This window comes from Mustela nivalis (assembly GCF_964662115.1).
Source record: "Mustela nivalis genome assembly, chromosome: 6".
NCBI classification, from domain to species: Eukaryota; Metazoa; Chordata; class Mammalia; order Carnivora; family Mustelidae; genus Mustela; species Mustela nivalis.
Window position 1 is genome coordinate 126,933,340 of NC_139025.1, and position 24,377 is coordinate 126,957,716.

General features: G+C 36.1%; 1 protein-coding gene across 12 annotated transcripts in view; it reads right to left on the reverse strand.

The window, feature by feature from the left end:
- TJP1 (tight junction protein 1) overlaps positions 1–24,377 on the reverse strand; it is a 241,142-nt gene that overhangs the window by 41,020 nt on the left and 175,745 nt on the right. For all 12 annotated transcript variants that reach the window (XM_082736636.1, XM_082736635.1, XM_082736637.1 and 9 more), the window contains 6 exons: positions 21,448–21,572; positions 20,646–20,748; positions 14,955–15,231; positions 11,212–11,315; positions 10,454–10,622; positions 9,493–9,640 (listed from right to left, as the gene is read on the reverse strand). In XM_082736636.1, coding sequence (XP_082592762.1) covers positions 9,493–9,640; positions 10,454–10,622; positions 11,212–11,315; positions 14,955–15,231; positions 20,646–20,748; positions 21,448–21,572 — 926 coding nt within the window. The remainder of the gene's footprint in view (positions 1–9,492; positions 9,641–10,453; positions 10,623–11,211; positions 11,316–14,954; positions 15,232–20,645; positions 20,749–21,447; positions 21,573–24,377) is intronic.

Below are 24,377 nucleotides of genomic sequence, written 5' to 3' on the forward strand. Positions count from 1 at the left end.
AATCAAACCAGAATGAACTATTTTTAAATCACAAAAGGTCAAAATATTTAGCCACTGCTTATAATAATAAAATCTCAGGTACAATGAGTCCAAGAATAAATAAATACAATTAAGCTTTATCCCCACACTGCTCTAGGAACCTCAGAGTATAAAGGGTGGTACAAAACAGAAGACTCCCCCTATATTCTTTGCATTAAAAATACAAATATGAACATTTTAAAGAAAATGAGATTAAAGAATGCATAATTTTAATAGTTCTACAGATTTATTGCTCTGCAACAAGTAAATTTTAAATTGTTTAAAAAGATGTAAAAACAAATAGTTACAATTGACTTTTTTTCTTATAACTTAAACTTACTAAATTTAAAATGACTGAAATTAATGATAACCACCATCTCGGTAACTTAGAATCAATTATAATACTATAATGGAAACATCCTCTGTAATGATAACCAACAAGTTGTCATTTGTTGTGCAATAGGGCTCTTGCTCCATCACATAAAACTGCCAGTACTTTCGTCTTTGGTTAATTTTCATACCATACTGCCCATCACAACTTTTCCCTCCCTGTAACAACTGTTATGACTGAAATAACATTTCAGGTGGATGGAACTCATATTATTCTATGAAATTTTCCATACAGTTAATATTTGGAGAATCACCTCTCTTTTTAGTGCATTTCTGTTATCTACCAAAAGATGGAGGCATTATTCAATAATACATGTAGATCGGGAGCAGTACTGCTATCAAGATTATGAGGCAAGTCATCTATGTAACTGCAAATTTTCTAAAATCTGTATTTAATGAAATGAGGTAAAATCAGTGAATACATTTAATGCATTACATCCAAAATATTATTTCATTAGGCAATGAAATTATTAATGAAGTAACCTACATCTTTTTGTGTGTGCACAGTCATCAAAACCCAATGTGTTATATCACATTTAAAATATGTTTCAATTTGGACTGGCCACATTTTAAACACTCAGTAACCACATGTGGCTAGCTAGTAGCAATGATGTTGGGCAATACAGATCTACAGTTACAGTACAGGAATATAATAATCAGATTTTCCAAACATTTATAAAGTTCTATTATGAGCAAACGTGATCATTATGTCTACTGTAAGACAAAAACCAAATCCAAACACACCAAATTCGTCAATAATCAGTGGCGCTTAGCAAAAGAAACTGGTAAGGCTGTGACAATGAAATACATTTTCCTCAAATCTTCCGTACACAATTCTACCCAACTGGCTTTGAAACAGTTTTACCCCAAAAAACAAAACAACAAAAACAAAAAACACATACTTTTTACTATTAAGAGAAAGGCTGACTTTATACAAAAATCACGTCTGTCCTGAGTCAGATGCATGTTTATCTACATACTCTGGCTCCAAGTAGCTGAGACGGACATTTCAGACATTCTCAAGAACCTCAAGATCCTCTTAAGGGCATTACTGTTTTTCCCCAAGAGGGGAGGAGACAAGGTTTATTTTCCAGAGTTCTCATTTGTACATCAATCTTACGGCAGTGATCCATTTACCCAGAAGCTCTGGGCTGGTTAAAAACTCTGTGGGAGACAGTTATTAAGACATGGAGTGGAACACAGTCTCTGAAGAGTTTTTACAGTTCACATAAAGGGACTCACTGTAAACAGCCTTCTTTAAGCCTTACCCAGTCAACCGTGTAAACTGGGTAGCAGAGTAACATACTCTTTCATCAGATCAGCAAGGAGTAACAAGTAGTTATAAGTGAAAAACTTCGGGTGTAAGTAAAATCACAAGTGTTTGCGCCTACAGGTAGAGGGCAGAGGGCAGGTGGCTTGGTCCTGGGCTCTCCCTCTGGGTTCTGGTGTGTGTTCCTTCAGCAGGCTCTCACAGCACAAAGCAGTCAGCAGTCTTCCCCTAGGATGGTTTCGCAGGAGAAGGTCTCTAACAAGACACTTGCCCAGGAAACTCCTTTTTCAAGCACACTAGAGGAAAAATTCTTGCACATTCTTCTGGCAACACATCACAGCCAAATTCTCTGCCATTCAGTGAAGCCTGCATGGGTGTGCCTTTCCCAACATGGCTGGCTCTGAGCCCCAGGGATGCCTGGGGGGAGCCTCCTCTTTGTCATTCCAACATAGCACCAAGGGAAGCAGGTGTTCATATACCTGATTCTCATATTCTTTAGAGTTCCCTTTACTTCTTAGTAGCTAATCCTTTGTTACACCAATCTGGTTATATTTAATCTCTTTACATTAAACTTGCTGGGTTCACTCCCCATTCCACTTTCTGTCTTGACTGTTTTGACAAAACAAAACATGCTACACTGCCCATTCTTCATGCAGCTTTTCTTTCAGGCTTCTAGCTCTCAAACATCTTCTCAACTGACTGGTCAGTCATGCCTTATTTTAAAAGTGGTCCTAATATAGGAAATAAACTTGAGGCTTACCATTCACTCCAGTAAAACATCCTTTTATAAAACCAACTTCAAATTCCTATTACATGGTAAATGACTTAAAACGGGCTTACACTTTCTTTTCAGAAACTCACTTGTTGCATAAAGGGAGGCAAGACCTATAGAGAACCTAGGATGAAAATAAAAACTAGATGCTAATTCCTTTGAAGGCTACTGGACCATCTCAGCCATAATTAACAATAAAGATATGTTTAGAAATCAACTTAACCATATCCCACAGATTTTCTCCAGTAACAGAAGAGTTCAACTGGGAGGACTAGAAGACATGAAAAAGAAAAACGAGGGGCGCCTGGGTGGCTCAGTGGGTTAAAGCCTCTGCCTTCGGCTGAGGTCATGATCTCAGGGTCTTGGGATCAGGCCCCGCATCGGGCTCTCTGCTCAGCTTCTCTTCCTGCCTCTGCCTACTTGTGATCTCTGTCAAATAAATAAATAAAATCTTAAAAAAAAAAAAAAAAAAAAGAAAAAAGAAAAACTAAAGGCACACTCAAGTTTGACTATTTAGAATGTTGTGACCATTGCTCAATCTTCTAAACTTTATATGGAAACAAAATTTTATTTATACATTGTAGTTCCTCCTTAACAGCAATAAAATATTAATGATCTCTTTCTGCATGGCATATACAGAATTCTAAGGATGACAAAGGGAGAGAGATGCAGAGATTCTAAGTTGATATTTGGGCACAGAAATGAAGGGTGGTATGTTGAGAAAGTAAGGAATTATTATACCCATTTTGCATATTTATAAGCTAATTTCCCACAATTTAAGTTTATTCTTTACATACTGTAATCTACTGTCTGGACATACATATGCGTGAGTGTATATGTTTTTGAAAAAATTTGAGTATCTATACTGCTTATTATGGCAAATGACTTTCAGGTGATAACCCAGATACAGGCTTTTATGATCCTTGTCATTTCGTATAGAGCTTCTCATCTTACATGTTCATTTTTTTTTTTTTTTTAAGATTTTATTTATTTATTTGACAGAGAGAAATCACAAGTAGTCGGAGAGGCAGGCAGAGAGAGAGAGGGAAGCAGGCTCCCTGCTGAGCAGAGAGCCCGATGCGGGACTCGATCCCAGGACCCTGAGACCATGACCTGAGCCGAAGGCAGCGGCCTAACCACTGAGCCACCCAGGCGCCCTTACATGTTCATTTTTGATGGTGATGATGATTAATGATTTAGAAGAAAAACATCTGTTGTTCAAACTGATTTTTGTAAAAATGTACAATTTTTAATAATGAGGAGTAAGGAAGACCTATTTTTAATTTAAAGATAGCATCGTTACGCTTTCATCAGTAGTATAATGATTATCAGGTACTTGGGCTAATATTTGGAGTAAACGATCTTTTTTCTTTTTTTAAGATTTATCTTAGAATCCCAAGCAGACTCCCCACTGACCACAGAGCCTGACATGGGGATCGATCCCACGATCCTGAGATCATGACGCAACCAAAACCAAGAATCAGATGCTCAACGGACTGACTCATGTAGGTACTCTTTCAATAAAACAATCATCTGATTGAGTGGTACATTTGGTTGATTTTACAAGAGAAGAGTGTTACAACACTCTCGTTTTTTAATGAAGAGCCTCAAAAGGACAAAAGAAGATTGTTCTACATTATTTAAATCTGGAAGTAAGAGTTTTCATACATTCGCTATTTTTAACACATATTACCAAATAGTCCATTTTTTTTTAAAAGATTTTATTTATTTATTTGACAGAGAGAGATCACAAGTAGGCAGAGAGGCAGGCAGAGAGAGAGAGGAGGAAGCAGACTCCCTGATGAGCAGAGAGCCCGACGCGGGACTCGATCCCAGGACCCTGAGATCATGACCCGAGCCGAAGGCAGCGGCTCAACCCTCTGAGCCACCCAGGCGCTCCCAAACAGTCCATTTTTTAAGTATCTTATTTTATGTTTTATATTGTACTTGTATAAGAGCTGATGAATTAAATAAAATTCATACTTTTACTTTGTAACTGTGGCTCTAAAGTATAATATTTAAGCTTGCTTTCCTATCTTTAGATCCATAAACTCCTGGTAAGAGTTAAAACTGACTAGCATTCATTGACACACATTCTTATACTTGGGCTTCTAGTTAATTACTAGAGAAATGCACCAATGAAGGTCTTTCCTTGGCCTGGCTTCTTAGAAAGCATATCAAAGACAAAGCCTCAGCTTGGAATTTTAACCTGGTAACCTAAAATTCCCAAAGACTGAAAACAATTTGGTTCTTAATCTAAGTAACATCAGGGTAGATAATCAGTATTACCCTCATTTTGAAATGTTAGGCAAAGAACATTATCCCCCAAAAAACCCAATTCAAGTAATAAGCAACCTTTTAAAAAACTTTCATATTTTTCCTACTGAAATAACTTTTTCCAAAACTAAAGAAAAAACTCCTTAGAACTGTAATCACTCTCTCCTGTGCTCTTGTGATCCATCCACACAGGTCATCTTGCTGTTATTCTAAGAAGTTGAGTAATGGCATGTGTTATTCTTATTTTGTAATAATCTTCAATTGGGAGAGCTCTTTCTTACTCATTTCAAGATGAGGTCACTTTAGAGAAGCCTTTTCTGATCATGTTATCTAATATTGTCCCCTCCATCTTCACTATCAAACTATACCATGGTTTTCTTTACAGTATGTATTACTAAAGTAAATTACTTTTCATATTTCAAAGTTACTTATCTGCTTTCTTCACCTGGCTATAAGCCCTAAAGTTCTAGGACAGCATGGATCTTGCCTAGACTGTTCAGGGCATAAATTTATAACCATATATTGATAACATACGTGGTATCAATAAATAGTTTAGTAAGAATTAGCAGGATAATATCAAAATTACTGGTTAAAAAAAAATCTTTGAATCTTCACTGTAAAGTGTTCACTGCGCTGTGTCAACTCACAACCAACTGCCTTAGTCTGAATGGAAGGCATAGGAGCCAAGAGGAGGAAGTCAATAATCCATTAATTATTTTCATTGAGACACTTCAAGAATCATATCGTTCTACCTGGCCCTTTTTTCACAGATGAAGGAGAAACCAAAAACAAACCAACAAACCAATATGAGAGATTGCATAGTCTGAAAAAGAAAATGCAGCAGCACCTACAGCAAGTTAATTACCAACACTATTATTACATGTAAATCTCGTTCTGAATAAACCATCTATCTGTTAAATAGGAGGTTAATAAAACCTTTACTTACGACAAAAAACTAAAACCAAAACCAGAAAACAAAATCTGAAATTCACCAGAAGATGGGTACTTCTCCACATTTTAAAAGAGTAAAAAAAAATATCCAACTGATATATATATAAATGTCCCAATAATTTTTAGCCTATTCGCAAAGTTCCAGAGAGAACCAAGCAATAGCTGACAGAAACTATATATACTAGAATTAAAGAATATTTATAGCTTTCTAAGGAAACAATTATGGAAGGTAACAAAAATCATAAAGTGTGTAAGTAAAAATAATGATCTTTAGTTTAAAAGCCAAGACTTCTCTAAGGCATTTAAGCAGATACATTATATGCCCTATATGCATAGGTATTCGGATTTACCTGGCACTCCTGGAAAACAAGATCATGAGCTTAAATTCAACTTTGTAAAAGGCTGATAGTAAAAGGTAGACCATATAGATAAATAGTTTTCATTCCAAATATATCAGCTTAACTGGGCTCAACACGTGCATTCAGTCTAGAAATTCAATTTTACCATGATGCATTTACTATATCATAAACCGTATCAATACTGATACCACTAACTTCAGAACTTAGTGTAAGCATTTTCTCTCAAGAGAAACAATGAATAAAGAGAATATTTAAAAATTTTACAAAGTTTCAAACTTCTTAAAACCCTGCTTTCAAGTACTTTTATTAAAAGCAACCATTTTTATTAAAGATATGCTAAATATAAATTAAACCTTTACTATTTGTTAAAATGCATTCCCTAAAAACTTCGGACAACAACTTAGGCCTTAAATAAACTTTGACAGTTTATGGAATACCTGAGTGTAAGTAATACAAAACATAATCTTTACAATCCAAATTCAACATTAGCTTAGTTTGCGCTTTTACTACAACAGAGTTTTTTCAGCACTGCAGCTGCTTATGATAATCAGTAGCACCATAGTTACCTTTACTGTAACAGTTCATAGGACAGAACAAAAAAGGTAAACATATTCTGTTACAAAGGAGGAAAAGTCATAAAACAGATGTGTTAAACTGAACGTTACACAGTAGGGAGAGTAAACTATAACCCAGCAGAAGCTTAGAACATAGCCTGCAAATCAAATACTCTCTGCATGTGCAGGAATCACGCCGAGATCAGTGAAAAGAATCTTCTCAGTGAAAGCTACTTGGTAATCACCATGCAACAGTGCCACCAGCTGTGGACTCTCTCAGTATCCAAGTTTTGGCCCAGAGTGGGCTCTGAAACATTACTGAATAAAATACAAAACAAACCTGGCAACAAGCATCAAGGTATAAGGTGTAAGAAAGGTGTAAGAAAATGAGTCAAAATTCTCTCTATACGTATATTGTTTTTTAGTTTAAAAACAAGACTATTTTAACATTCTAGACCAGGGCCTGGCAAACTTTTTCCTTATATGGCTCTTTGAGCCTTAGTCTCTGTTGCAACTTCCCAATTATGCCATTAGAGGATGGGTTCCCATAAAACTTTATTTGCAAAATCAGGCAGTGGGCTGTATTTGGCCCACAGGTTGTAGTCTGCCAAACCTTGTTCTAGACAATAGTAAAGATACACTGCTCACCTAATTATAATGAATTAATAAGCTAATAGGTTTTTCCCAAGCAGTCTGTCCATGTAATGTTTGCTTTCTCAGAAAAGAACATCATGTAGAAAAATCTAAGTAGGTCATAACAATGATGGAATGCTGTACAGGACCCACGGTGTTTCTTAATACCAGGATTTTACTCTTAACGTCTAAATTGTTTCTCAACACGGGATAATCCTCTATAACTGCACAGTTATTTGGACTTTAACATAAACTTTAGGGGAAGAAATAAAACCTTTAAGTAACTGGTACTACTGTATATCTTGCCTATGGGCAGGTCACAGAGTTCTCAGGAATTAAATTTTCAGCACAAATATCTGGAAATAATCTGAAGACTCTGGGTCTTCTGCAGATGATGTATTCTCTTTTCTTTAGTATATGATACATGTTCTAACCATATTCCTAAATTTGGTAGTGCATAGAAGAGAATAATACCAGGAACTTTAAAACAAACAAACAAACAAACAAACAAACAACAAAAACCCTCCACTATTTCTTGCCTCTATCTGAGAACAGGGCCCAGGATTCCACATTTTTAAAAGATCTCATTTAATTGGTGTTACCCATAAGAATACCTGAGGTTCCCAATTAAAACATCCCAACTGTAATATAAAAAATCTTTTTCTAAATATCCCTCAACTTTTAAGTTACAGATGCCAAGTGTGAATGAACTCTAAAATGAAAAAAGTAGGCATCAAAAAAAACTTTCTAAAATTTCGAATTTGCTCACAATAAAAACTAACGGTCAAAATTTGGATTTTTTTTTTTAAAGGAAAATCATGTCCAAATTGTTTGATACCAGTATGGTTTCTGGGTGAGAGAAATGTGTTAAAATTATAGCTGCTCCCATGAAGCATCCAAGGGTGTTAGTTATATCACTGTGTGTTGTGGCAGCAATCCTTTTCCAGGTAACATCTATGCTGTGTCAGGAAGATTTTTAGAACTAACATATTAACTTGTAGCAGTTAAAAATAATAATAATCAGCTATAAGATAAACCAGGACTGGCTTGTGACAATACTATTAATATTCCTTTTTAAAGAAATCATTACAACCTTAAAATAAAGATCAGAGTTAATATAATTTACAAACCTGAAATTGAAATTTAGAAAGTATCAGCTTCACATATTTTCTAAAACCAACAGTGTACAACCATATTACTATGGCTTTTGACAATCTTTTAAAGGCTTTCTTCTGGCCAGATACTCCTCCTTTCTCTGTTTCCTTCTTTCTTGCCTCCTCACCTTCCTTAAGGAATGTACTCCCCAAAGCACTTGGCCTCTCCAAACTTCAGTGACATCTATGGCTTGAGTTAACACCTCCATGCAAGTTAAGTCCGGAATAACTATCTCTAATCCTAAACTGTTCCACTCAAATTTTCAAGTGCCTCCTGAAGATCTCCATATGGATTATTATTGAAAACAACAAATCAATTGGGTAGCCTACAGAGCCCTGGGAATGTCCACAAATTTTATGTAAAATGCTACATGTATGTGTACATGTGCCCTGTTCTAGAGACAAGGGCCATAACTTTCAGTTTCTCAAATGTATATGCAATCCCAAAGACCATATAAACGCAGATAAGTCATATACTACTAGCATACTGGACCCCCTTGGGATAAATATACCAAAGAGTGTATTTTTAATTTTTATTAGGTTTTGTTTTAATTGTGTTATGTTAGTCACCATAAAATACATCATTAGTTTTCAGAGCAGTGTTCCAAGATGCACTGTTTAATACAATACTCAGTGTATTTTTAAAAGGGAAAACAAAGTCCAGATTAAACTGTCTAGGAAAGAACTACTGGTATAGTTAACCTGCCCAAGCAATAGATTCTATAAGCTAGCTAGCATCTTCTAATGCTGTGGATCAGCAAATTCCAGCTTAAGGCCAACTGTTTTTATAAGAAGTTTTATTGGAACACGACCCTGCCCGTTCATTTACATACTGTCTACAGTTACACTTCTGTGCTACAAAGACAGAGTACTGACAAGAAGCTGTGTAGCTTGCATACCTAAGATATTTACTCTTTCATTCTTTAAGAAGTTTCAGTGACCTCTGGTTTTCTAGATAATCCCTAAATTGATTTTTTAAATCCCACAAAACCACAAAAAACCCTACCTAAACTTGATAATCAAAAGAAAATCTATTTTCTAGTTTTATTTGTAAGCAATACCAGAAACATGTATCAAGCACACATAACTATATTAATGATAGAGTGTGATTTACCTGCCACTGCTGGGCTGCTGTGGAGAGTGTCTGGAATGATCAGAAGGCTCTGACCGTTGGTCAGGTGATCGTGACCGGCTGTGGCGGGGAGGTCTGTCATGTGATCGACCAGAATGATCTGATGCCAGTGACTGAATTTCTGAAATGTCTGTTAGGTAAAAGGGTGCTATTTATTTTCCCATAAAATGATTATAGTAAAATGTAAGGTACTCCAGGGATAAAAGATATAAGCTACTAAATATAATTTCATATAAAACTGATGTTTTAAAGCATTAACTTCATCAACCACTGATAAAAATGGTGAGCTGCCTACAGAAAATACATAGTGACAACATCAATGGACCTTGAAGGCATAGGCTAAGCAAAGTAGTCAGAGAAAGACAAAACAAAACAAAACAACCACAAAAAAACCACAAACCCACACAACGACCAAACTCACAGAAAAAGAGTTCAGATTTGTGGTTACCAGGAGAGTTGGGGGAGGGGGGTACGGGGAATTAGAGGAAGATGCAAACTTTCAGTTACAAAATAAATGAGCACCAAGGATGTAATGTACAACATAATGACTACAGCTAACAGTGCTGTTATGGTATATATAAAGCTATTAAAGAAACTAAATCCTAAGAGTTCTCATCAAAAGGCGAACTTTTTTTGTAATTTTATCTATAGGAGTTAACCAAACTTATTATGTTATTGTTTCATGATATACATAAATCAAACCATTATGCTATGCACCTTAAACTTCCACATGGATATATGCTGATTTTCTCAATAAAACTAGAAAGTAACTAAAAGTAAACCCTCTACCCTCTAATATATATATAAACAATATATATATTTGTAATTCTTAGATTTTGAAGATGTCTGGCTTGTACAAAAGTATTTCACTCAAACACATCAAATCTTCCTACTACTTCATTAGGGTCACTTAAAGGGGCTCTGCGAACAGAACTGTACTCACCATCTCTCTCAGAGGCATTAGCAGAGTGGATACTGTCAGAAAGATCAGGGACGTTCAATAGGGTAGCCCGTTCATCCCTCTGAACTACCATTTTTAACTTGCCTTTAGACCTTTCTATCAATGTCTTCGCATCTGTCAGTGACATATTTTCTGTCACAGTACCATTTATCTGCAACAGAAAAGAAACGAGGTTGAAAATAAATGAAAAAAATACAAATGTTAACTTAATGTTATGGATCAGGAATATTTAAATTATCCTTGGCTTGCTGTAAGCAGCAAAATATTCCCTTTATACTTTCCTGTATTATCGAAGTACTCCTCTTCCCCCAAATAATAAAATTTTAATACACTCTTGCTTTGTCAGAAAACCCAAATTAGTATATCCAAGCCTGTCACTTTCTATTACTTATAAACAAACTAACAAACATTTTAATAATATTTAGTTAGCAAAACACTTATTATGTAAGACTAAATGTATCTACCTACAAAGTAGCTCCTAACAGTGAGTGATATTCATTTGTAGCGATTAATTTGCCAGGATGACTCCAGGACTAAAGAAAGACATCAGTGTTGACATGTAATAACAGACAAACCATTTTTGTCCACTAAAAATGGCAAACCATCCAGTGCCCCAAACATTAGTTTTTAATTTTTTTTTTTTTTTGCAAAATTGCTTTCAGCATTAGCAGAAGCTATATGGTTACACTAGAATTTTGTCTTCTATTTCAATTCCTTAAAATGTAAGAACAGGACTATACCTTTAATACAACATCGCCTTCTTGAATATTGCCATCTCTTGCTGCCAAACTATCTTGTGAAATTTCCTTTACAAATATATGGCTGGCCAATCGAAGACCATATTCTGAAAGAATATATTTAAATGTCTTTAGTGTAAAATGCTACGGGACTTAAATAGAGTTTAAAAGCATAAGAGTAATAACCACCTTGAGTTTTTAAGTACAACCAATAATAAGAAATTATTCTTAGTTACCCTGCAAAGATGACATCTCTTCTAATTATCAAAAGTGTGCAAATCAACATGAAAGCAAAGGAAGTTATATGATTCAAGCAAAAGAGTGACAGACCTTATTGATTTTACTCAGAGAAAAAAGCCCTGAATAACAGACCATTTCTTTCTATGTTGTAATAAAACAATAGCTTTTCAGAAGGTTTAATGAATACAATTCTAAAAAATGAACTGCCTGAGGTTGGAAAAACTCTGGAGAGGTTGGCAATTTTACTGATGACTTGTGTTACCAAGCATACACTGTTTTTGTTTTCTACAATTTCCTAAAGCGAAAGTATTTCCAATCCTACAAACCTCTAACACTGGAGAGACAAATGTAGAGCATTAGGACATAAACTCTGTACTAGTGTTAAGGCTTCAACTAGCTGAGCAGATACAGGCATGAATTATAAATGCCAGTCTTTTCCTTTTAACATCAAGTATCCAAAAGTAAGGCAACATTGATTCTATCTGTGGGTGAGGAAATGGTCACAGTTGAGGAAGGTACCAGAGTGTCCAGAAAACTGTCCAGGGACCTGCAAAACTATAGAATTCTGTTTGTAAACTACAACAATGACAACAACATAACAACAACAGGAAAAGCACTGCTCCTGGTTTTCTCAGGAAAGAGAAAAGGACAGTGTCGTTCTGCATTAAGGAAGTGGGGGTGGGGGGGGGCAAAAAAAGAATCTTGGGGTTTTTGTTTTTAATATGGGATGGGTAGCAGGTCGGCTAACTCAAACTTCTATAAATTACATCAGAGTTACAGCTTAACTTAAGGCAAATACACAAAGAGCGCTCACAAGCAAGAAAATCACGGTAAAAAAAAAAAAAATGACTTTTGAGGGGATCTAGGCAGGCAAGTATATGTGTTTAATAAATGGTTGTTGTATCACAAAAGAATACAGTATTGATGACAAACTTCTCTTTAAGATTAAAAAGTTACAGGGGCACCTGGGTGGCTTGGTCAGTTAAGTATTTGCCTTCAACTCAGGCCATGATCCCAGGGCCTGGGATGTAGCCCTGTGTCAGGCTTCTTGCTCAGTGGGGAGCCTGCTTCTTCCTCTCCCTCTGCTCCTACCCACCCCCAAGGGCTTCTCTCACTCTCAAAAAACTGAAAAAAAAAAATCTTAAAAAAAAAAAAAGATTAAAAAGTTATAAATGACCAATAAAGAGAGGACTTCAAAATAATCCTCATATATTCATATACTCCAAGTGTTTCCTTAGGTAAATATTAACTATGTGCCAGGCATTGTGGATAAAAAAGCAGCAAATGAGAGATAGTCCCTGCACTCCCTGGCAACCTCCACATGCACTAGGGGCAAATATAAGTGTGAGAGGACAGATAAAGGCAATACAGGGTTTCATGTCCAGAATGGAGTCTGAGAAGGCCTCCCTAAAGAAGAAATACTAAAGTGGAAATACTACTGAACCAGAAGGATGAGGGTGTGCATGTGTGATTATGTGGGGTGGGAGTAGGTGGTGGGCAGTGGTAGAGACAGGGTGGTTAAAAATAAATGCATCTCTGTGAAAGTGTCTGTAGAACTGACTGGAAGGGATCCAGAGTCTAGTTTTAGAGACTTACTAAGTTCACTGAAGAGGTTAGGGTTGCTCACCAGACCAAAAAATAATAATAGTAACTATTAGAGAATGTGAGTTAACTACGATTATCATGTAAATGATGGCTGTGATAAACTTGACTGTGATCATTTTATAATGTATATGTATATCAAACCATCAAGTTTGTATCTTAAGTGCATAAAATTTTATGTATTTACATACAATGTTAATTACATCTCAATACAGCTGAAAGAAAAAAGATTATGGTAGTTTGGATAAGGGTGCTGGCGATGGAGAAAGGCAGTAGTGGGATGGTTATTTAAGAGTGCTATTTAGGGGTGCCTGCGTGGCTCAGTGGGTTAAGCCACTGCCTTCGGCTCAGGTCATGATCTCAGGGTCCTAGGATAGAGTCCCGCATCGGGCTTTCTGCTCAGCGGGGAGCCTGCTTCCCCTGCCCCCTGCCTGCCTGTATGCCTACTTGGGATCTCTCTCTCTGTCAAATAAATAAAATCTTTGGGGGGGGGGGAGTGGTATTTAGGAAGTTAGCATGTATCAAGTGGATACAGGGAAGTGAGGAAAAGAGAGATGTTAAGGATAACTACCATGTTATCCAAACTGGCATGAAAAACCAGGTAGATGGGAATATATTGAACCAGTGACCTCATAAGAAACACAAAAATTTTGAGGAAGATGTGCGTTTCTTTCAAGATATACTGAATTTTAGGAAGCTGAGCTACATGAAACACTGAAGTGAGTATGCCTAAGGGTCAGCTGGCTCACGAAAGTACAGCCGGAGAAATAAGTTTTGCCATCAGCAGCAGATAACTGTGCCAAGGAGTAGATGAGACCACCTGAAGAGGTTATATTGAAGAAAAAAGAGACTCTGGAAGAGAAATCTACCTAAGATCAGAGGGCAGGATGAGGAGAATGAAGTTGAAAGGATACAAAAAGGGGATGGGAGACCCAGAAGGACACAGTATTATCATTCTCTTGAAGCCGAGAGAAGACATTATTTCAAAACACAGGAACTCGAGCTTGCTTCAGCAGCACATATATAAAATACAAGAAGTGGTTAATGCTATGCAAAATGGTGCTGAAAAGGTAAGTAAAATAAACACTGAAAATTTCTACTGAATTAGTGTGCATGGTTTGGGGAGCAAGGTGAAACAGTTATCAGGCCAGAGAGGGTTGGAAAATGACCACAGCAGGGGTGGAGAGTTTGAGAAGTCTGCTACAGAATAAGGTGGGGAGCAAGAACTAGAAAAAGGTCCGTCAGATGCTGGTAGAGCAGATCAAAGTGAGCCCACATGATATTCTTAGTACAACACCTTTTTACCAAAATGATCAGCCACAAATGATCATTTGAGAGACGCGTCCACAGCAGAAGGATACCGCAATCAGACTCATTCTTATGAAATCTGATTCAGGGGAGGCAGCTGGCTTTAGTTTCAAAAATGTTAAAGATGTCCTGCATTACAGAAAGATACCCTAACAGGGGGATCCTTCTTCTTAATGTCTTCATTTAAAAAGTATTCTGCCCCTCCACACACCCCACCTCCACCAAGTCCAAGATTTCTTCCTATGGTTATGCCACTACTGATCCTAACAGCTAGGTAAAACACTGATTTTGAGCTTGGTGATGGTATGAAATTTATTAGCATAATTTGTATTTGGCTATCCTAATCAAAAGAAATACAAAATCCAACTACTGGACCATTTATTTGAAGGACTATCTGCTACAACAAAATAATTCAAGAGAAAAGTGATGATCCCTGAAGTCTGCTAAACGGGACAAGACCTACCGCAACAGGACATAACATAGAGATCACAAAAGACAACAAAAGCAAGGATAGGAAGGGATGGCAATTTTACTTCTTACCAAAATTAATGTTAACATTTTCACGTGAAAATGATAAGTGAGTTAGGAGAGAATACCTTCATTTTTCCGGGATTTCACCAACGTGACTTTGGTGGGTTTGGCAGGTTGACTGGAGGCCACAGATCGCCTATCAGACCGTGGGGACAAACTCCGCTCTCTGCTTGCACTTCTATCCCTTGCCCAACTCTTCTCACTCCTTCTACTGACCAGACCGCCACGGCTGCTTCTTGGGTCATGGACTTCCTCATCGTAACTATCTTCTTCATTCTCAGATACCGGTTCAGGATCAGGACGACTAACTGGTATCTGAACTTTCTTCTTCCTCCGAATGGTCTACAAATAAAGTTTACCAAAAAAGCTTACTGATTTCCATATATACTTTCATTTCTAAGAGAAAAGAAAATTACAGTTTTCTGGTCCCATATCAATTAAACTAATTATGAATCAGAGAGACACAATATACAACAAATTACTATTTCCATAATGGATGTGTTTTCTGCTCTCGACAGATCTGGTTAAGAACCAAATTTGAAATAGTGAGCCAAATGAAGTCCTTAGTTACTTAATTCAGAAAGATTCTCTAGGTGTAATAATCACCAGCTTAAAAAAGAACTAATAACTGTTGGTGGTTGGAATGAAGGATGGAGCACTGTACTCTAGTACCATCAAATATACTGTAGTTGCTACCAAGCAAATTTGTAAGCCCAACTTGACTCCTTTAGATTTTCAGAATCCATCAATATCAAGGCCCACAACTGTCTTACTGAAACTCTTAACAGAGAAATTTACTTTACTTCTACACTAACATTCAACTAAGTCAAGTTGGAGCTAATAACTCTATTATACTTCACCAATACAAACTGCTTTCAGTTTCTGTATCTCTCCAATTTGTAATTTCTCATCTTGGCATAAATCCCTTCTTCTGGCTTTCTTTCCTCAATGACTCTAATAAATGGTTCAATTTTCCCTGTTCATTTATTTCCTTCACTTTCTGTAGGTTCAAGATCTTCAAGCATTACCTGATGGAGTGGCCTCTTAATCCCTGAACTGTGTGCAACTCACCTTCTCACTCTGATATACCCAGAATCTCATCAGATATCTGTAAGATCTTCTTGGGTTAACATTCCTTGTCTCTACTTTTGATGCTTTGATCTACTGAAACTTTTCGATTCCCATCTTCTTTTGGACTCCTTTCTCTCCTATTCCTCCCAGTCCATTAATTCCTTCCTGATTTCACCTGCCTTGCTCTCAAGTTTTCATGGAATGTCATGCTGTGATATTTAAAGGACTTTCTCTTGACCTCTCAATCACCTGCTATGAAAAACTCCAGTCCTGTATTACTTTTAATTTCAGATGGCTGTTTTTCCACACTTTGCTGAGTAGGTCCTCCATAAATTCATTTTATTTGACAGAATTCTTTTGCTTGTTCAGTACTCCTTTCCTCTACCTCTTGCCTCTCTATGAAATTTGCTAACATGGGTATTCCAAAACCATTCTCCAAGATCCCAGTCGCTTAGCCTGACTCACAGAGATCAGTGCCACTTTACTTCCTTTATACTCCTACATTTTTTCAGTATCTCACTTATTTATTCATTTCTTCCTTTGGGGCTCAAAGACCAAGCTGATCCTCTTCCTGGATGAATGAAATCCTCCCATATGAGCTCTTATTCTTATCCCTACCCACCTCCAACAACTTCTTAATCAGTAACAACCCCTGAAGGTACTTATAACTTTCATGTCTCCCTCAAATTTGTTCTCTGCCTATTATTCATCTGCTAATTAATCCTCTATTCCTCTGTCTTATTACACATTTCCAAGTTATCCTATCTCTTCCCTTTGTGGCTAATTTTCTTCAAAGAGCTGCTCTAACACTTAATACGGCTTGCTGCTCCTTTCTACGACCAAGGATAATCAGAGAAGGCCGTTCTGAGGAAACAACACTGAAGCTGAAGAAGCAGCAAAATGCCAGTACATGAAAAGAGACAGGTCAGTTCCCTGTTAGGAACTGAGAGAAGACTGTCTTTCCACCCTCTGTGCCCCATAGCTCAGGCCCCTATCCTGTAACACTTACTATAAAACATTCTTTACCAACTCTCTGCATTTTAGCCACACCTCTACTTCAAGCTCCAACAAACTATTTTAGAAGTAATACTTCTGCAGTGTTACTTTTTTAAATCTTTAATTCCTCCCTAGCAATATACAAACAAAAAAAAGTAACCAGATAAGGACTAGGAGCTTTCCATGTCTTCCTTCAAGAGAGTGCCTGCCACCGCTGTAAAATTGACTGCATCTGAAACTACTCTCAATCTCCAATGTGCATTATGGTTATGATTGTGTATATCCATCTAACCTGTCAAGATTCAGGTTTCTGGGAGAAGGTCCTTGCCATGCATTTTAACTATACAGTTAATGAAGTATTTGTAACCAGTTAATTGCTGAACTTACTGATAAATATCCAATCCTGTTATAATTCTCTATGTTAATGGTTGTACACTTACAAGAAGATATTTAGCAGGTTTGACAATTATGCTTGCTTGATTTTATCACTGAAAATTTTGAAAGAGAAATTTGGGGGGAAATGCCTACTTCAAAACAGTTTTGCTAAATTAAAGATTCAAATGTAAAATAAAACAATGAAATCCTGTAAGTACTAGAATAAAGTACAGGGTATATACTTCTATAACTCTGATAAGGTAAAGGGGTTTATAAGCCTGACAGCAAAGATGGAACCAACCAAGTGAACATCTGACAGATTCGACAACGTAAAAATGAAGGCATTTCAGTATTGAAACAAAATGACATAAAACAACCCCCCAATCACCATAAACAACAACTCAGAAAAGCATATGGGGAAACAATACATGTAGTATATATGACATAAGACTAACCATCCTAATATATACAGCTCTCTAGTATGACAATTATCACCATAAAGATGCAAAAGAATAAGCAAAAAAGAAACATAAATGGGCAATATATACACAACGGGATAAACTCATTTGTACTATAAAATATTTCACTTGAAATACTATGTTCAGTCTGTTTGGCAAAGATTTAAAAACTGTTGATAAAACTGGACTTACAATAGCCCCCTGGCTTTCTGAAGGGCATTGGCAATACATACATCAAGTCATTCATGCCTTCTGGCTGAAAAGCCACTCCTAAGATGTTATTCCTAAACAGGAACTGAATAGGTAGGTAGAAACACAATGATCTTCAACACAGTATTTTTTTAATACCTGTAGAAACTGGATGCTGAAATGCCCACCCATGAATGGGTTAGGTAAGTAGCCCCATGGAGATATACTGAAGTGCTCAAAGAGGTCATCTTTAGGAGATGTTTCTGTTGAGTCATTTACTTCATAATGCTTTTTTAAGATAGTCAGAATTTTAATAAAAATTATACATGCTCACTGTGTCATAAACTATTTCTATCCTCACATTGTTAAATCTAAATTAGCCTACTTATGGCAGTTACATTATCCAGTAAAGTTCTAACATTTTAGTTCAACAGAAAAGAAATAATTTATTTGCTTAATAGCCAAGAAGCTCTTAGTTTATGGAAAGATAATCATAAACAACCAACCACCCCAATGTAAGAGCACAGGGAAGAAAACTGGGGTCAGGGAAAGAGGAAGTGGTTATTCAGAACTGGAAAAAAAAAAATTAAATAAGGAAAAACAATGTATATATGATCTTGAGGTTCTGGACATGGCTGGGGATGAATTAAGAAAGCCGCCCCACAATGAAAGACCACAATCTAAGACACAGGTTTTATTTCAAAAGTCATATGGCAATGATAAACTTAACAAAGTAAGATATGAGCCAATCGCTTCAAATGTAGAAATGAACAGCTTTCTGCTGATTAAAACACCCTTCTACTCAATCCCCCTATAACCTCTCCCTATAAAGCAAAAAAAGACTTGCCCAACCTTCCTAAGTTCTGCCTGTCCAACTCATGTAGCTAATTAAGTATACTTAGAGCAAAATCTATCCCTGAGCTGCCCCAAATCCTTTTCCTATTTCAAATACATTACAGGTTTTGGACCTACTTCTTACAAAATAATTTCTATTGGGAAAAGTCTGAGGTGTAGGAATACAACTTTCTTAGATGCATTATTGATGTGGAGTATGTAAGTTGAATATTTTGCATGCCAACAACAACAACAACAACAACAAAACCCAGCTCAACATTTCAGGAGAACAGGGAGCTTAAAAAGTTGGGGTTATAAGCGAAGCTTACAACCTCATGTATAAGGGAGAAAAACCCAATTTACCTAAGGTGCTCACCTTGGAATGTGAAACTGAAAAACACTGTAAATAATAATAACAATGCTAAGGATCAGCAGCTAAGGCAAGAATGCTAAAACTGACTCAGTTTTAAGATAAGCAATTATAAAAATTAGCAATTTGCTTCCATAAACACTATAATCTCATGTTCTAAACTGTTTAAAAACTCTACCACCCACTAACCAGTATGTATACGAACTATGATTTTAAAATGACATTACAGTTGTAAATATATAATTAAAATGAAGTTGTGAAAATATATAACTCAAAAGATGATATCTGTCATTTGGAATGCCGTAACTCAAGAGTGGGTATACTGCGATTTGAGAAAACTCTCACCTCACCAGCATTAACACTGGTGTGGAAATAAACCATATGTCAAGCAGCCTACACAAGAGAAGAGGGCCTAGCAACTGTGCACAGTCTTAGCACAGTCTCGGGGAATACACTTCTAGATCTCACCCAATCCCTAAGGTCCAAACATAATGTAGGCCTTCCTTTCACACCCTCTCCCTTCCACTGGGGCCACTGTGGTTCTGAGTGTCTGCTAGGAAGTAGAAAAGTTCTCAGCAGCCAAGGCAGGGCAAACCACCTAGCTGCCTACTCTGGCTCTTCTTCCTGCTCTGTATACCTGATCTAAAGCCTCAAAGCAGTGCCTTTATCAGTCCTTTCAGAAGCTAGAAGGGCAAAAACGTGGGGAAGGAGCAAAGTGGGTAAAAGAAACAGCCAATATGCTCCTAAATATATATAATCTTAAATAGGACTTTTACATTAAATCCATTTTGTGCCACACTGGCTTAGTTTTACCTGTTATTTGTAGCCAGTTATTAAGAGTTAACTGAACTTCTTTTCCCTTATTAAAAAAAAAAAAAAAAAAAAAAAAAAAGACTTTTAGAGAAATAATGAAATAGAAGACAGCTCCAGCTATATACTAAAACAGTAACATTAAAATGCACCCTGAACAACCCTACAATGAAAATCTTACCACTTTCTCTCTCCTCAAACTGTATCAGAATAACAAGGAAAGTGGTTGATGATGTATATGTTCAAGGGACAATGTAAAACTTGCCCATTAAACAAATCCTGTAACAGAAAACAGGGCTAAATATTTCTAACAGTCTACCATGCCAAGATTCAATCTAACATAAGTACTTTAAAAAGAAGGAAACATTAAGCGATAAAAAGGTGACCATTCAATCACCCCCCACCTTTCCTCTTCAATCAAATAAATAAATAAATACTAGATAATAAATAAATCCTAGTACCTAAATTTTGAGAAAATATACACAGTGATAAAACACATCGCCAGTTATTAGAAAAAACACTCTTGTAAGTTAACTTTAGAATTACTGATCCAGTTTTCATTTTCTTAAAGGGTTAAGATGAACTTAAAAAACCAGAAACGTATCAACCCTAATGTTGATACTTTTGCTAAATTAAAGGGAAAAGATACTTACAATTTTTGCATTCTTCCCACTTTTCCTTAGTTGTTGAACAGCAAAGGCATGTTCAACATTATCCATTGAAACTCCGTTAACCATTGCAACTCGGTCATTTTCCCTAAGGAAAATAAGGTCACCAAAATAACAAGTTAGAGAAAAAACATACAGACAGGTTTGTGAATACATTTTCAAGATGGGTTCTTCCACAAAAATATTTCAATTATAGGCTAATCTATTTGTCTTCAGATCAATGATACAATAATGTCAAATAACTTTCTGATTTCCTATAACATTTAGAAACTAACCTTAGGCCACTAATGTTTTTAAATCATTAATACAATGTTTTTACAAAAGAGTGAACAGGTACCACAACAAAAAATAATTTTTGGTGGTACAATTAGAGGACATTAAATGATACATGTTACATAGCTGGGAAAAGTATTCCCTTCTTAAAAAGCAGTCTTTCTCCTTCCAGTTTTCTTTCAATCTTTCTGACCACAGCTCACTTTTTGCTAGGTAGCATATCTTCCTTCTCTCTTTCCCTTGTTTATCTTAACTGAACAATAAGGACAAGATTAACAGTGAGCTGTTCCTGAAGGCTAAATTCCACCCCAAACTGTCTAACAAGTTTTCTCTTCATCTTTATTTTTACAGTAATCACCCATTTAAGGTAAGGGATACTAGCTTTCCATTTATGGTATCTCTATTATCTCTAAGTAGAAATGTATGTTAATTTAAGGAAATTCCTAGCAGAATTCACCAGTGACTGAGGGTAGGAACAGTGCTTGTAACCAAGTACTAAAAGAAATGTGCTTACTGTAGCTGTCCTTCAGCAGGTCCCCCTTTCAGCACATCTGAAATTACTATGGAAGTTTCCCCACTCTGAAAATGAGGGTTGTCTCTTCCACCAGATATTGCAATTCCAAATCCAAATCCAGGAGCCTAAAGTAATAATTATGGAAAAACACTCCTATTATGAAAAATAATCATTCACTGTATGATACAATCTAAAAAAGTTTAAATATAAAAATTACCATCTTATTACATCTATGATTCAAACACTTGCTTGTGTGATACATATCAGAATGATCTATACTGATATGGGAATGCATACTCTAATAAATGCTGGACATAAAAGATTATTAAAATTTGCTGATTCCAATGTTTTCTAAGTACTAAAACATATTTTAAAATTCCAAACACTACAATCCTGCATTTACTTTTATCATAAGAGCTCTTGAAGGTATTGGCAATGCACTAGTGTTATCATCACAAAACTGGCAAATAATTTATAGAATGAATACTTAATTAGTATAAACATCTGATGCCACCTTGTATAATAAATATCAATAAGCTGTGAAAATCAAATATATTATTTCAACATCCTTCAACTATGCTAAAAATCTCTTTAGAAGTAATACATTATTAGAATATCTTATATGCACATTGCATAGAACAGAAAGTAGAACCGTATCAAACCGTTTAAAAAACATTTTTAATGGGGCACCTGGGTGGCTCAGTTGTTAATCATCTGCCTTCAGCTCAGAGCATAATCCCAGGGTCTGGGATCCAGCCCCAGCTCTGTGAGAAGCCTTCTTCTCCCTCCCCCAATCCCCTTGCTGTGTTCCCTCTCTGGCTCTGTCAAATAAATAAAATCTTTAAATAAATAAATAAAACATATTTTTAATTAAAGAAAATAATAAACTATATACTTCTAAATGACCTGAAAATCTTAATCACAATGACTGAGGGCAGACCAATACAAAGAAAACTGAAAATATTTCCAAGTTAAAAAATTACTAAACTCATATCTTCCTAAAATACAAGAATAAATCACTACATAAAACCATTCCCTTAGTATAACTCAAAACTGACAATATCTAAATTACAAAACAGAAACAGGCCTAAAATTTCAAAAATATGATTAGAAAGAAACAACTGTTGGCACAGAATTAGGAAATACGAGAAACTACTTTACAGAACAAATTCAAATACATTTGAAAACCCTGATGAACCAGGGACACCTGGGTGGCTCAGTCAGTTAAGCATCTGCCTTCCACTCAGGTCATGATCCCAGGGTACTGGAATCCAGCCAGGCAGCGGGGTCCCTGCTCATCAGCAGGGAGTCTGCTTCTTCCTCTGCTTCTTTCCCCCACTTGTGTGCACACATGCTCTCTCAAATAAGTAAGATCTTTTTTTAAAAAGGGTGAAGGGAAGAAAAAGAAAATCCAGATGAACCAGATTATTGAAATGACTCAGAAATTAAAAATGCAATTTAAACAACACAATTTCTGGAAATGAAATAGAGAAAATTATCCCACAAAAAAAGCAGCAGCCACAGATGATTTCATAGGCAAATTCTACCAAGACATCATTGTCCAGGTAGCCTCAACACCTCATAAACTGTTCCAAAGCACTGAAAATGAAGGAAAGCTTCTAAACTTTTCTATAAAGCAACTATAATACTGACATCTAAATGATAGTGACTGTCTATAAAGACAGAGCCCCAATCCAAATATTAAAGCCCAAAATGATTTCTATATAACTATACAAAAAATATTAAGCAAAGAAAAAGAGGAAACAGAGGGCTACTTCTGACAAATACTCCATGACAAAAGGATATATTACAAGAATGCAAGATTGATGTATAAGGAAATTCACTGGTATCATACACATATCCTATTACTAAATCTAAAGGAAAAAAAATTCTATGATTATATCCACAGACTTTAAAAAGGATTTTGACAAAATCCAACAGTTACTAATTAAGAAATTTTTTAAAAAATACAAGAGAATTCAATCTGTTGTGATAGTTGCTTTTTATTAAAATATGTGAAGAAAATCCAGCTTCACATACATACACAGTTTAAAAAAAAAAAAAAAAAGGAAGCAGCCCGTTTAGGTTATTCTGGATATTTATGTTTGATTTTATACCAAAACTTGGTGTGAGCTTCCTAACAGCTGCAATGTACAATCTGAAACATATCAATGAATTTTTTGTACTCAAATACCCATTGGCAGGTTTTGCACTTCCAATGGGTATTTTTAACCATTACTGGTTTTATAATAGCATGCTTTGGTCATGTGAAAAATACTTGGGCAAATCTTTGAAAGGATAACATATTTCATTATATACTTTTTAAAAATTCTGTATTGTGGTGCCTGGGTGGACTTTGGAATGTCTGACTTTGGCTCAGGGTCATGATCTCAGGGTCCTGGGATGGAGCCTCCCATCGCTCTGGGCTCAGCAGGAGTCTGCTTGTCCCTCTGTCCCTCCCCACCCCGCTACCCTGCACTGCTCATACTCTCACACTCTCTCTCAAATTCTCAAGTAAATAAAATCACAAAAAAATAAAAATAAAGATTATGTATTAATATCATCACCAATCTCATCAAAATCTGTAAGTACTGAAAAGCTATTGGCTCATGGTAGCAGGTGAAAGCTTTCCAAATGTTAGTTTTTGCTTTAAATTCAATTTTCTTTATTGGCAACAAATACATCAGAATTGCTTTCCCTGAAGCAACAGGTACTCATTCATTTGAGAAAAATGTCTGTCAAATATTCAACTCTGGATAACCATATCTTCCTTCAGGTAAACATCGTGTTACACACACAGACATATGCACAACTCGTTTCCAAGTCAAACAATCACAAAAGTACTTCAGTATAAAGTGTCTTATGCATATATACTATTTCAATGAGTAATTTAAAAACTGTACTCAAAAGCTGAGATGCAGTAAAACTAA